The sequence below is a fragment of the Protopterus annectens genome, chromosome 9.part0 (genome assembly GCF_019279795.1).
Source record: "Protopterus annectens isolate FY-2018-M chromosome 9.part0, PAN1.0, whole genome shotgun sequence".
Taxonomy (NCBI): domain Eukaryota; kingdom Metazoa; phylum Chordata; order Ceratodontiformes; family Protopteridae; genus Protopterus; species Protopterus annectens.
The window spans coordinates 817396061-817411480 of NC_056743.1; the positions used below are offsets into that span (position 1 = coordinate 817396061).

At 43.8% G+C, this 15420-nt stretch overlaps 1 protein-coding gene across 1 annotated transcript in view; it reads left to right on the plus strand.

Moving 5' to 3' along the window:
- The window catches only part of LARP4 (La ribonucleoprotein 4), a gene marked incomplete in the record, with an annotated part of 1458174 nt that overhangs the window by 339199 nt on the left and 1103555 nt on the right, over positions 1–15420 (plus strand). The window contains 1 exon segment of the mRNA XM_044083476.1: positions 11460–11621. Coding sequence (XP_043939411.1) covers positions 11460–11621 — 162 coding nt within the window.

The following is a 15420-nucleotide window of genomic DNA, read 5'->3' on the forward strand; positions in this document are numbered from 1 at the left end:
AAAAGCCTGGCTATCCCTAACTCAAGACAAGTGGGTACAGTCTATCATTTCCGAAGGCTACAGAATCCCTTTCCTTTTCATTCCGAAGCAATCCAAAAAATCCCTTCCAGACGTTCCACCCAGTCAAAGGGAGCAAGCAGCATTAGAAATTTCAAAGCTGCTCGCAAAAAGAGCCATTCAACCAGTTCCAACAGACCAAGCAGGATCCGGAATCTACTCCAAATTCCTTTTGGTTCCAAAGAAAACAGGGTACTGGAGACCCATTCTGGATCTCAGCAACTTGAACAAGTTTGTCAAGAAAACAAAGTTCCGGATGGTCACGCTGCAGTCCATTCTTCCCCTTTTGGGGCGGGATAACTGGATGTGCTCGATAGATCTCCAGGATGCGTACTATCACATCAGAATGAGTCGACGCTCCAGGAGGTTTCTCCGCTTCAGGCTGGGAACCAGTCATTTTCAGTTCAGAGCCCTGCCCTTTGGTCTCACTACAGCCCCCCGAGTGTTTACCAAATGCATGGCAGTGGTAGCCTCTTATCCGAGACTACGAGGATTCCAGGCGTTTCCTTATTTAGACGACTGGCTCCTTACAGCCCCCACCAAGCATCTTTTACTTCTCGCCAGAGACTACACTTTTCACACGTCAGGCACTAGGCATTTCAATAAACTACGAAAAGTCTGTCTTGTCGCCTTGTTGTGTTATTACCTTCATAGGCGCAAATCTAGACAGTCAATATGTCAGCCAGACTCCCAGAGCAGAGAATAGCAGACATACACAGACAGGTCTCTCTTGTCTTGCAGAGCAACAAAGTCAAAGCCAGACTGATCCTGAAAGTCTTAGGGATTATGGCGGCGGCCATCCCTCCCCTACCATTAGCTCGCTTCCATATGAGAATTTTGCAATGGATGTTTTTCACACAATCGTCTTATCAGTCATCCACTGTCCCATCCTATTCGGATAACTCAATCGTGCAATTATCATCTCTCTTGGTGGATCACATCTTCCCAGCTCCTTCTAGGGAGACCTTTCGTCCCTCCCCCTCCGGTTGCTACAGTGACAACGGACACCTCCCTGATCGGGTGGGGGGGGGGGCATTTCCAGGGCAGGACAGTCCAGGGCATGTGGCAACCGTTCAAGTGCCACTTGCACATAAACGTCCTAGAGATGAGAGCAGTGCTTCTAGCGTTGCAAGCCTTACAAGACTCTCTTCCCAAGGGAACTATAGCAATTCAGACAGACAACATGTCTGTAGTGTGGTACATCAACAAACAAGGCGGAACCAGATCTTACCCCCTATGTCGAGAGGCACTCAGACTGTGGCAATGGGCGATTTCTTCTCAACGATTTCTGTTAGCAACGCACATCCCCGGGAAGTCCAATGTGATTGCAGACAAATTGAGCAGAGCTATTCTCATGCCTCACGAGTGGTCTCTGAACAATTCAGTGTTGGAGAAAGTTTTTCAAAAGTGGGGCAGGCCTTGCTGCGACCTTTTTGCTACTCCCCAAAACAGCAAGTGCGACGATTTTTTCACCCTTTTTCCCCAACCAGGCCACCCCAGCAGAGACGCTCTAGTGCACGTTTGGCCCCGGGGACTTCTGTATGCTTTTCCTCCCTTCCCACTGATGTCCCAGCTGATACAGAAAGCCATCGCTCAGGAAGCTTCCATGATCCTCATTGCCCCTTACTGGCCTTGACAGGTTTGGTTCCCTTTTCTCCACCGTTATCTGTTGGAGCAACCTTGGCATCTGGACCCAGTTCCAGACCTCTTGACCCATCAGTCGGGTCAGTTGCACCACTCCCTTCAGTTGCACCACTCCCTTCCCTCTCTGAACCTCACAGCGTGGTTCCTCCAATTCCAACTTTAGCCAGGCTTCCTCTGATATCTCACTCAGAGATATCTTGATAGCCTCTCATAAGTCTTCCACTCGGAAGATTTATCATAACAAGTGGAAACGTTTTTCCTATTGGGCGCAGTCATAGAATATAGATCCTTTCACTGCTTCCATTCAATCAGTTCTAGACTTTCTAGCCGAACTTTTCCACTCAGGTTCGTCTCCATCTACCATTAGAGTTCAATTGGCAGCAATATCCAACTTTCATGTTGCAGTCTGAGTCCTCCATTATGTCTCACAAACTCTGCAAAGCCTTTTTAAAGGGAGTTTTTCTCCTCAAACCACCCATCAGCGATCCTCCTCCTCAATGGGCTCTCAACTTGGTTCTGGCATCCTTAATTCTTTCCCCCTTTGAACCTGCGGCTTCATGTTCAATAAAGTTACTTTCTTGGAAAACACTCTTTTTAGTAGCTATCACCTCAGCTAGAAGAGTCTCTGAACTCCATGCTCTGTGTAGTCGACCCCCTATCTGGTATTTCATAAGGACAAGGTGTCCTTGCGTACTAACCTGTCTTTTTTGCCCAAGGTAGCTTCACTGGAAATTTGAATCAAACCATTGAGCTTCCTGTTTTCTTCCCAAATTATTCTAATAGGTCAGAACAAGTTATACTGTTTAGATATTCATCGCCAACTTAGGTACTATTTAGACAGGACCAAACAATTCAGGAAATCTGACAGTTTGTTTCTTATGCAGAAGGTAGAATGGGCCTTCCAGTTTCTAAAGTGTCTCTCTCTAGATGGCTTACTTCGTTGAGTACCCTAGTGTATGAGATAAGACATCAGTGGTTGCCATCCAAACCCAGGGCTCATTCAACTAGAGCTTTAGCCACTTCTATAGCTTTCCAAGATAGGCTGCCTATTGATTCGATTTGTTCTGCAGCTACTTGGGCTTCTCCCCATACCTTCATTTCTCTTTATAAGTTGGACTTGGCCTCTAGAGACCGAGCCAACTTTGGTTCCACTGTACTCAAGAGTCTGTTCCGATAGGCCACCCGGGACAAGGTGCTAGGGACGCGGTCCCATCCAGCAAGAATGAAGGCGAGATTGACAACTTAACATTTAGAAGTTATGTACCTACTATAACATTCCATGTTAGTTGTCTTCTCGCCTTCTTTCTTGCGTCCCACCCTCCTTCCCCCTAGCCAGGACAGACCTAGAGGAGTTTTTCTTTGTTCCTTATGGAATTTTATTGCTGGCCTTAGCTTTCAAATGAGATCTGAGGAATTACCGCCTAGCATTGTGGGATATAGGGGAGCCTCGAGCCGGTGGAACTAGCTTTCGAGCTTTTAGAGTGGCCGAGTCGGAGCCGAGGATCTGCTCCGAACCCATCCAGCAAGAAAGAAGGCGAGAAGAAGACAACTGACATGGAACGTTATGGTAGGTACATAACTTCTAGTTTTTGATAGTTTGGGATGGAGTGAGGGGAGAGGGGATGTTTTAATTTTTAAGAAGGTAGGTGTCCTTGTGATTAGAAAAGAGTAGGAACAATATGGAAAGAATGAATAGTTGAGAGGTCAGTATATGGTATAGGGGCAGGGTTTATGTAAGGTAGGGTATGGTGATGGGCGGTAGAGGTAGTGAGAAAAACGAGTAAGGTGGTAGTTAAGACAAAGTGTAACATTTTTGAAAGAGGGAGGAAGGGAGAAGGGGAGTAGTTTTTGAAGTAGTGCAATTAGAATGGAGGTAGGATTTGACTAAAATGCGTGAATTTTTTCTTTGTCAACAAAGTAAGAGCTGATGGGTTGGGGTGGAAGTAGGGAGTGGCAGGAGGGAATAGATTGGCTATAGTATAAAGTTGGGGTAAGCAGGGGTGGGTGGGAATGGGGGTATGGGAGCGGAGTGAGCCTGAGAGGGCTGGATAAGGATTATCAGTTTGTGAATCTGTAAGCTGCAAAGACCAAGTGTATGGTACTATGTATGTAACTAAAAGTAAGCGGTTTGAACTGAATAGTATGCGGTAAACTTGTATTAACAGATGTGTAACATTAAAAATGAGTGAAGGAAGAGAGAAATATGTGGGAAAGTAAAGTGGGAGTGAGCCCCAGAAAAAAGATTTTAACATTTGGTAGCTAAAGTTTAGATAACCTTATAAATTGCCAGTGTAATGCAAGGGCAAAATAAAAATGCTGATAATTGAAAACTGTCTGCAGTTGCAGGACAGTGGGAGAAGCAGAAAGCTGTTGGTAAGAAGAGATGAGTTTTTCTGATTTCAAACTGCTGCAGCTGTTATAAGTGCAGAACACTTTTACAAGAGGTAAGTAAGAGAGACTAAAGTAATACGCGGAGGTGTGGTGGATACCAGAATGTCCCAGTGATGTGCAGCTGGTGATTGTTTTGTTTTATTTTTATTTATTTCACATTTGTTAACCGGTAGTCCAACTGAATTTCCAATCAAACCCATTTTCAGTGGAGACCCAAGGGGAAATAGCCTCAGCAAACATAAGCAAATATAAACATACAGGACCAAAACTATTAAAACTAACAATGCAAATACGAAATTAATTATAAAGAGAAAAATAAAAGAAAACAATATGAACATTAAGGGTTGTACTGTTAGCAGTGGTCTAAATGTACTACATATAAGAGTAAAAACAAAAAGATAATGGTGGTTCAAAAGAAGAAAAATGTACAGACATTGATAGGAATCGAGGGGGGGGATAAATAGGGGGGGGGGGAGAAGGGGGTGTCATAATGGTTAAGGTATTTACCTTAGACACAAGTTGTAGGGTTTGATCCCCACATGGGGTAGTTGGCTAGGCTTAAAATGGCCTGCAAGGGTAGTTATCCTAGTACTGACCTATGAGCCTATGAAACCTTCTGCCAGAAAGATTTGTACCAGCAAATGGAAAAGATTCTCCTTTTGGGCCCGTGAGAGAAACCTCAGTCCTTGCACAGCTCCCATTTCTGCCATTTTAGACTTCCTTTCTCAGTTGCTCCACCAAGGTTCAGCAGCTGCCACTATTAGAATTCAACTGGCAGCTATTTCCACTTTTCATTTGGCTAATGAACCTAATCTTATGGCACATAGACTGTGTAGAGCTTTCCTTAAAAGGACCACCTTAAGACCCCCCCCCAGTCATGGATCCGGTGGAGCCATGGGATTTGAACTTTGTTCTCCATAGACTTGCGTCAAGTCCTTTTTAACCCTCAGCAACATGTGACCTTAAGTTACTATCTTGGAAAACTATATTTTTAGTGGCTATCACTTCTGCAAGAAGGGTCTCTGAACTGCAAACTCTTTCCATTAAACTCCCTTATTTGGTGTTTCACAAAGATAGGGTCTCCTTATGGACAAACCCTTCCTTTATTACTAAGGTTTCTTCTCAAGCCAATATCTGTCAGTCCATTGAAATGCCTGTTTTCTTCCCTAATTTTTCTAACAAGGCAGAGTACAAATTTCACCAAATGGGTGTGTATAGAAAATTGCGTTTTTATCTGGACATAACTAAAGTTTTCAGTCAGATCAGTTGTTTGTTTCCTTTTCAGATACTAGGAAGGGCCTTCCAGTTTCTAAAGTCACATTATCTCACTGGATTTCCAGCTGCATTTCCTTTGTCTATTCATCTAGTGGCAAATATCTTCCCTTCACGGTGAAAGCTCATTCTACCAGATCTGTCTACTTCGGTAGCTTTTCAGGCTAAAATTTCAATAGAAATTTGTGCTGCAGCAAAATGGGCTTACCCTCATGCATTTGTTACTCGCTACAAATTTGATATGGCTTCCAGGAACAAGTCTTCCTTTGGTTCCACAGTACTCGGGAGCATTTTCCAATGAGCCACCCAAGATGAAGGTGCTAGGAGACGTTGTCCCAAGATTAAGAATGAAGGCGAGATAGGACTACTGAACATGGTTATGTACCTACCATAACGTTCGATGTTTGTAGTCCATCTCGCCCTTCATTCTTATGAACCCACCCTCCTAGCTCCTCTGAGGACCTTGGGGGTAGAGTTTCCTGCTTTTTTGGTTACGTTAGTCCTTTTAGCTTGGTTTGTCCTTTTTCTGTATGTTTCTCCTTGCAGGAAACAACATCTGGGTTGTGTTAGTGATGCACACGAGCCAGCCAGAAGTTTTTGAGCTAGAGTATGGCCGAGTCGGAGCCGAGGTTTGGCTCAGATCCCAAGAATAAGAATGAAGGGAGAGATGGACTACAAACATTAAACGTTATGGTAGGTACATAACTTCTTTTTCAGCTGTCTACTCATCATAAAGTGCAGATGTTAGATTGTCTCCACTGTTGCCACAGTTCTTCCCTCCCTTCATTCCCATCCTGTTTTAATTTAGGTTGGGGTGGGAACTTTATTATTCCCTTTCCCCTTAATTTTCTTCTTCCTCCTGTTGCCCCTTTCAGGTCCCTTTCCTTCAGTGGCCCTCCTGGGGACTGTTTGCTTTCTGTTCTTGGCTTAGGGTTTGGAGTGTGGCGCTGCAGTCCTTGGTAGAGGCAAGAAAGACCTGAGAAAATTGAGCAGGCAAATGACTCTTGTACCTTGACATCTTTTCAGATGGGCGAGTGTTCACTGTCCCCTTAGGAGGCAGAAGTCTATTTGTGCTGGCCAAGGGTTTCCGCAGCCAGAAGTCCCAAGGGGTTGTTGTTGCAACAATGAAGACACTTCATTTACATTTATGCTTAAGTGAAAAAAGCTGTACTTTGAGTACCAGCTGCCAGGAGTCATTTTCTGTGTCTATCTCTGAGGAGACCGTACCAGTTCTCTGGGGTTGAAGTACCACACCCTTTTTTTTACACAAGAACCCTGTGGCAGACCCTGTCGTATCTCCCAAGGCTGTAGAAGATACTAGGTTCCCTACTTGGAGGAAAGTCTTGCCTAAGTTCTGAGGAAAGCAGTCTCTTGGGTATGGAAGGAAGGTGCACATTTTCTTTACTAACCAGAAGAGAGAATACGTGTAAAACCTTTCTCATAAAAGTCCAAGAACATATTTTGAGATATGTTGGATAACTGTAGCTCAAAAAAGGAAGAGCATCATTGCTTCAATAAATTGAGTGCTATCCTGCAGGGTGAAACTTTACTTCTATGACATTACATATTCTGTTTCTAGAGCAGTTGTCTTTTTGTATGCGCTCTGAAGGCAGGTATGGCTGCAGACTTGAGTGTCCCATTAGATAATGACCTCATCTTTGGACTTCCGATGTGATGAGAAATTTAGAAAACATTAGGAAAGGGGAAAGGTGGTGAATGCTTAAGACGCATGGTCCATTCCAGTCACCACCTAAGAGAGTAGGAATTTTCCCAGGAAACAAGAACCCTTTTTGTAGGAGGCAGAAGTGTGAGAGTTAGGGTCTCATTTTATTGGCCTCCAGTATCTCTTCAGAAAAAATGTGTAGTAGGGCATCCAACCCTCATATCAGACCCCACCATAGAGCATTTCTCAAGCAGGTATTTTTATTGCTCAAGGGACTGGGACCTCCTGAATAGACCTTTTGCAGCCTCTCTGAACAGTTAGGCAAGTTATGTACAAGACTTTAGTGGATGTTTTACTTTGAATTGGGAAGGCATGTTCGTATGCACATGTTTTTGCTTCTGCCTCTATAATACCAAGAGCACTTGAGAACATTATTAAAGAGACCATACTCTATCCTTATTACACCTTATTTACCTCTGAATGATTAGTTCTCTTAACTGATGATGCTGACCAGAGAGAAACTTGTCTTTTTGCCCCAGAGGATGGATTTGTTAACACAGAAGGGTAGTATATCTGATGTTGTCCACTACCAGCCTGACATCTTGGAGGGTATAACCTTGATGTTCATCGTGTTATCCTGCTGCAGTCCTCACACTTGGGTTATCCTGTTGTCAGGTGGTCCCGCAGTCTGCCGGAATTCCAAAGTCTTGGTCAGGCGTCTGTTGCTGTCGCTTCTTCCCTGATGTCAGTGCGCCAGAGGTATATATAATGCAACCTATGCCATTTTCTTCAGTCTTTCTTGCTGCGCGGTGCCCGAAGCAGTTCGCAAGTGCTGGTCGGCCGACTCCTGAGATTTTCAAACTCTAATTTCAGACCGTAGTCTTCTATAAAGCTAAGTAGCCCATTGGGGAAACTTTTCTTGCTTCAGAGCGATGCCAGAAAAAGTTAACAATTGTATTTCTTGTGGGAAGCAAATACCTCATAAGGATTTTCATTCATATTGCATACCTTGCCTAGGCCCAGACCACAACGTCACTAGTTGTCGTTTTTGTGCTAGGTTTAATAAGCGTACTATAAAAAGACGCTTTGATTTCGCACGACACTACTTTGGTAGAAAATTTAACTACACCATGCCGTCGGAGCAACCGACTACCGGCGTGCACAAAAAACGCAAGGATAAGGACAGGCAGCCCAGGCCTAAGCCAGATACCGAGGCCTCGGCTGGTCCGGTTTTCAGTGAGGCTCCGACGCAGCCCCTGACTACCGCAGATATGGAACCAGAGACGGCTTCGTAACTTTTGGCGGAATCTACCAGGCTGACGCAGCCTTTTTGTTCAGGCCCTACCGACGACATTGATGAAAAAGATGTCGGTGCTGCAGAAACACATTCGGTTACTGAAGGCGTTTTCAGACCGACTCTCACCATTAGAACGTATCCTAAGACGAAGACTCCTATTAAACCTAAAAGGACTGCTCTTCAGTCCCCTGTTCAAGGCCCCATGCCTAAGAAACAGATGCTCAAAATGGCTGAAGATTTGATCTCTTTAATCAGGGGTTCCCAGCCCCCTCCTGACAAAAGGCCTAGACAAGAGGAAGATTATGCATCCTCTGAACAAGTGTCTATTTCTTCAGACTCCTCTTAGGACCAAGATTACTCCTTTTCCCCTTATGAAGATTCTGATGCTGAGGATTCCATTCCCTCAGCTTCTCCTCCTGAAGATTACTCCTTTGGGGAAACTTTACACACTATGAGGGAGCATTTTTACTGGGAAGGTCAGGAGTACTCTAAGAAAAGGCTCAGAGTTTCTTTTTACTCCCCCAGCACCAGACCACTTGCCATCTCACCAGTTTTAGACAGTGTGGATGATGTTTACTTAGAATCCAGTTTGAACCCAGACTCTCTACCTCCAGCTCCGGCCAAACCTGACAGATACTATAGTGTGCCTGATTCCCACAAATTTCTTTATTAAAGCCCTGTTGCTGATCCAGAGACCATCTCCCAGGGTCCCAAAGGGGCTAAGGCTTCTATGGCTAAAAATCCTGTACCCTCTGAAAGGGACACCAGAGCACTAGACAGGTGGGGGAAAAAGGTTTACACCTCAGCCACTCTAGGTATGAGGGCACTAAATTGCCAATTTCACATGCTAAAGTATCAGCAATTTCTTATCTCAGTTAATGCAAAGAATGACCACTCTCCCTCAACAGTCTGAATTGAAAGAAATGCAGGATCTGTTGCATGCAGCTTGGTTAAAGGAACAAACTCTGCCTGATCATGTTAAAGCAAAGCTTCTAGGTGCTCCCTTACAGCAGGATGTTCTTTTTGGAGTTAAAGCAGAAGTCTTAAAGAAAATGGAGGATAAGGCAAAATCTATGCAGACAGTCAAAGATTTCCTACAGGTACAGTCCCCTCGCTTCAGCAGAAACTGGCCAAAAAAAAATTGGTCCTTTCCAGCTACTGACAGACCACAGAGGAGTAAATACAGACGTCCGAGGCAGAGGACAACCACAAGCCCAGTCCAAACCTCGCCAATGGGGCACTGCAACACAGAAGGGAGGAGAACACTGGTCCCAATCTACCAGAAGGCAAACTCAATGACTTGCACCTCATCTGACTAAGCAACACTCTCTTGGCAGCCCCCTTGGGAAGAAATGGACCAGCCATGGACATAATTTGTGTCTCCAGAGTCGGCTGAGGTAAGGATTTAGAAGTAATATGCTTTGTTTTGCTGGCTGCCCTAGCCCTAGTGTAGGCCTTAATAGACATGGCCATAGGGGTCCTGGCAGTTCCACGTGCAGGAGTGACCTTGTCTACAGCAATGGTCTCGGGCATTTCCTCGGTTTCGGTATACGGAGGAAAATCTATAACTGGCGTCGGAGTAATGTCTGGAATCTGAGTCGTCGGTAATGCGGTGTCTTCGGTTCGGAGACCGTCTCAGAGGGAACCGGAGCACTCGCGCTAGGTTTTGGCGTGGAGTCGGTGGTAGACGCGGGCCGAGGATGTCGGTCCCGGTCTTTACGCTTTCTGGGAGTTTGCGATGTCGGAAGATCCGACGGCATGGTGTAAGCAAAATTATCGCCGAAAAAATCTTCAGCGAACTCCGCCCGGCGCCTGAGAGTGCGCTTGTTGAAGCGAGCACAGCCTACACAGGCTGAGACGTCGTGGTCTGGGCCCAGGCAAGGGAGGCAGTAAGAGTGGAAATCCTTATGAGGTATTTGTTTACCACAAAAAAGACAATTGTTAACTTTTTCAGTAATTTCTGACATCGGCTGAGGCAAGAAAAGGTCCCCAACGGGGTACTTGGCTTTTTTGATGACTTCGGTATCGTAGAATACAGGAGCTGACCAACCGGCACTTGCGAACTGCTACTGCTTCGGGCACCGCGCGGCAAGAAAGACTGAAGAAAATGGCGTCTGCTGATGCTTATGTACTCCAGCCGCTCTGACGTCGGAGAGAAATGCGACATCAGCCGACGTCGGACCCAGACTTTGGAATCCGACCGAGGGCTGCCTGAGGCAGGACAACCCACATGTTATGACTGCAGTTGCATGTCTATCGGACATCTACATTTATGGTAGGTACAAAACTGTACTTTTCCTTCATCTCATAGTTATGGTCTAGAAGGTTAGTTGCCATTTTGTTAGTTTTGCCCAGCTATCGTGTACATATCTGAGAGATTGATTTGCAGATCCTGATTGGAAAAGGTATAGTACCCTGAGAAAGCATTTGATGCTGATCTAACTTGAAAGCCTATGGTTTCAGCCCTGCTTGCTGACAAGGATGGACCTGCTCCTCCAGATGTATCATTATTGTAAGTACTTCAGTTTAGTATATTTATGTCAATGTGGAACGAGACAGATGATCAGAAAAAAATGTTTCTGGCTTAAGTTTTTATTTTGATGGTTATTATGGTTTACAGGTTAGAAGTCTTTGTGATATATAGTGTAACAAAGCTGGGCACAGTATACATGGTAGTTTTCTTTTTCTTAAAAATTAGTGTTGTGATAAAATATATATAGTTAACAAAAGCTACGCAATGATTGTATTGTACTGACCAGAGACTTACTGGAACACGTTTGGTCATCCAGAGTGGTACGAATTGATGAAATTGAGTGAATGTATTAACTTTGGACTGAATTGAATAGTATGTGCTTGCCTGTTGTGGATGGTTATGATAAATATATGATATAAAGATATGTTATGATAAATAGTTACTACCAAGATGGATTTAAGTGGGAGTAGTGGACTGAGTTTGTGTTGTCGTCACCTCTCCTCCATATTGTATTAAATGTTTGTCTCGTCAGAATGTTTACTAAAATTTTAACAGTTGAAATTAATGAATAAGGAATTGCATGTGAACCGTGGCTAAAAGTATTGATTTTGCACAAAATCCCACAGTAATGGTGGTGCAGCAGTCTGTAATTTTTTTTTCAGGCCTTTCCGAATCAACTGGCTGTAAGCAGTGTGATGTAATGTTTCCTTCACCTACACCTGTGCCTGCAGGCAGTGCGGCATCTGTAGAGAACACCATAGTTAATGGAATGGACTCTGCACCTGTTGAACTTGGTTTCATTTATGAACACAATCGGGTTTCTGGTCAGTAAATATTGTATTATGTTATTTATTTGTACCAGTAATTTGTACTTTTTTCCTTGGCTAGAAATGAGAGCAGTTTCACCATTTTTGTAATAGAAGGATGCATGTTTGTGATTTATTTGTTGCTCACTTGTGCAGTGAGAAAAGCATAAGGAAATTCTAAGGTCCTTGGGTGAAGGGTCAGTATAGAACATGTTTGGAAAATCTGCTTTTGTAGTGAAACAGTTAATGGAGACCAGTGTTGCTTTGCAGAGAGTGTATTCATCTCATGTGGCAAGGAGGATTGCATGTTCTGGATTTTTCCGGAAATAAATGTAGCATCTGACAGTCATGCTTCCAAGTTTGCTTAATGAATGCTTACTGCAAATACTTTTATACCATCTTGCTACTTTTTTTTTAATCATATTGTGGACTCGTAACTGATCAAAAGAGTAACTAGAATTATTTCTTAAACTTTGTTAGCTGCAGGTGGATGCCCAGACTTCTGGCCTGATTTCAGCGCTTTTTATGTTCCTGTTAAATTGCCTTTCTTCTCGTGCTAAAGATGTCAGTATGATGCTCCTTAGAAAAAAGGGAAACAGCCTGTGCCATCTTCAGTTCACTTTTGCCAAAAGAAGCCCTCCACATTTTATTTCTCTTGAGTATCTTCCAGAAAAGTATGTTAAGTATCCTGTTAGAAAACAATTTTTCTGTTTACTATTTTTGGCATTTTCTTTTGATTGATATTTCAGAATTGTGATCTTTTGGGCAATCTTTGAGACTAATGCCTTGCTGTTTTTTTTTTTAAACAAGTTTGAATTCAGGAAACAACCTTGAGTACCATTATCTTCACTGTTTGCTTTTTGTGGGTGAAAACCGCTAAGATCAGATGTCTCTTGTCCGTTCCTCAGTGGGTGGGTCTTTGAATCAGAGTTGGATTTGACTTTGACTACTCAAGCTTTGGATCTGATGCTGAGGCTTTTCCCCTTGCCCATAATCTCCCATAAGGAGAAAGATGCCTCCGATCTTGTTGACTTCTCAACTGCTACAGACGCCTTTGTGTTCAGGCTCGTTTTCAAAAGTGTGAATTTTGGGTCTGTCTGTCTCTCACCTCTTCTACTTCCTTTTTTGTAGCATTTATCTCCTGCTGTTTTGTCTCCCTTTACTTAAACAAAAAGTAAACTTATCTTTATTCCTGGTGTTACTCCATAATTTTGTGTTTAGTCTGCTTTCGTTTTTTAATCTCTTGGTTGCCCATTGCCACTCCTTTTTTTTTCTTATTTCTGTAGTTATTGTGCTTATCAGTTAGTCTTTTGATTTAGTGTAATTGTAGCAGTGTTGCAATCTGAAGTAATGTGTTTTTTTTTTTCCCTAGTTTTGTAGGAAGTGTCTGTCTTTTTAGTGGTGTCTGCGAAACCATCAGGGGTTTAAAAATGTGTCTACTGTTTGGTGTGCAGCCCCGATACAGGGCCCTTGTTGAGGAGAGGAAAATTGTTTTTTAGGGGGCTTTCTCCCTTCTTACATGGGAGAATGTCCACTGCTCGCTCTTCTGCCTCTGCTACTTCCCTTACCAATAAACAATCTGATCATGCTAAGAGTCATGAGAAAACTAGGGGGGGGGGCCTGAGGAGTGATCCCAGATCTCTCTCCTTTCTTGACTCAGGCTCTTATTTATTTTTTATTTTTTTATTTATTTAACATTTGTTTATTGGGAAAGTCTGACTTGGAACAAAGCCAATTTTCAGCGGAGGCCAAGGGGAAAATGCTCCAGACGCATATCTTTGTGATGGAGGAAACCGGAGCACCCAGAGGAAAACTACACGAAAACAAGGAGGACATGCAGCCACTGTACAGAAGGCGGCACCCCAGCCGAGAATTGAACCGGGAAACCTTTTGGTGTGAGGCGACAGTGCTACCTCTGCACCATCCTCTGATTTAAAAAAACCTTGGATCTGGCCTGCACATTGGAGCCAGTACTCATTTGATCTGGAACATCTCCCTTGCCAGAGTTGCGTTTTTTTCCCTGAAGCTGTTATCACCCAGACTGAATCCCCCATTCTCCATGATTGAGTTTCATTTGATCTACAGACCTTCCTCACTCCACTTGGTTGGGTCCTTCAGGAGTGCTGATGTGGATAGGGTGATTAGGCAATTCTTGAGGACCTGAATCCAGCTCTGTCCACTGTAAGAGTTGGACTGTCCTTATCCTTGCATCACGTTATTGCTTTTCCTCATCTGCCCTGTTGACTCAAGGCTTTTGGACCTGAGGGGGCCCCCTAGGTATGTCCTCGTCAGAATCGAAAACTTGCATTTCTTCAACTCCAACAGTTTCTCTATTCTGTCAGGTTCCTGGTATTTCATAACCTGACAAATCTTGGGGCTGAATTGTCTTCACTGGAACCAGAGACAATGGTTTGGCTCTGAGACCCCCCCCCCCCAACCAATCTGTTACTCTTTGTCAGAGCTTTGGTGTTGCACTTCTGCTCTGACATTGGCCACTGAGGCAAGCCAGATGTTTTCTCTCTCTTCCTTAACTACAACCCCAACTGAAAGGGTCTCTTGTTCTGATAGAAATCAGTGTTGCATTATTCCTAATATATGGGTTGTCACAGCTGATGTCCAGCTGGGATGCAAAGCTTTAACTTTCCCAAGTCATCTTTCAAGTGCATTACCTCCACTCTTATGCATTGGAGTATATTGATGGACATGCGATCATGGATCATCAGACTGTCTTGCCACCAGCCCGTAAAGCAGATTGTGCATCAGTTGGACTATTTGCTGTTTAGTTGTTGGTACCTTGCTTCTATTGTTTATTCAGATAAGTTCCACATTGGAAACCTTCTTTTTTTTTATCTTGAGATATTTTGTTGAAACTTGTAATGTCAAAGTGAGTGTGCAGTAGGGGGATTCCATACAAGATCTTGCATACTAGGTGTCATTTATTTTGCCTAGGCCTGGAACATAATCATAAGTGTTGTCCTGCTCAGTCATTCCTTTGTTTAAAAACCTTTAGGTCAAGGCTTTCTACTTTCAATAACCTTCTCTGTACCCACTTTCTTAAAAGCTTGGCCCAGTCCAAGATGGCTGAGTCAGCATTCTCTATCATTCCTCTGCCACCGAAGAAAAAGCTAGTGGCCTTGAATGGATATGCAGTCAAATGTTTCTGACTCCGATGTACCCACTGAGGTTGTAGAATCTGCAGTATGTCAGGCTGCTTTTCAGTTGCTTGTTACTTGAGACCCTGTCTGAGGCCAGTATGGCTCCTGAGGCCTTGCAGGCTGCTAAATACGTCCGAGGAACCATGTGTCATCTCTGAAGGACTCCAGGGCAGCATTCAAATTCTGCTTAGGAAAGAGATCCCAGGCTCTCTGATAAGTCATACAGGGTTCTGAACCTCCTTGCCTCATAAAGATCGACATTCTGCCTATAAAGAAAAAACAGAAAACTAGGAATGTGGCCTCTCCCACAACAGCTGGGGAAAAGGAATGGATAGACTTCTTACGGGAGTTGTAAAAATGCCATCATGTCCTCATTTGGGATTAGCACCCACAGGCCACCCCCAAAAAAATTCTCTTGGATTCCTGATAAAGTGCAGGACTATGACTTTGACCATTCTCTGGACTATTCCTCTCAGCTGCAGTCTCCAGGGCAAAATATCTGTCGACGAAGACGACTACTGCTCACTGGATTCCCTCATTGAGGAAGCTTTCTTTGGGAAGTCTGTACAGAACATTATGAAACATTTTGAAAGGCAGTCCATGCTGATCTCTGATTTTCAGAAGTTATTACACACTCTGGGGTATGGATACCCCTGCCCCTT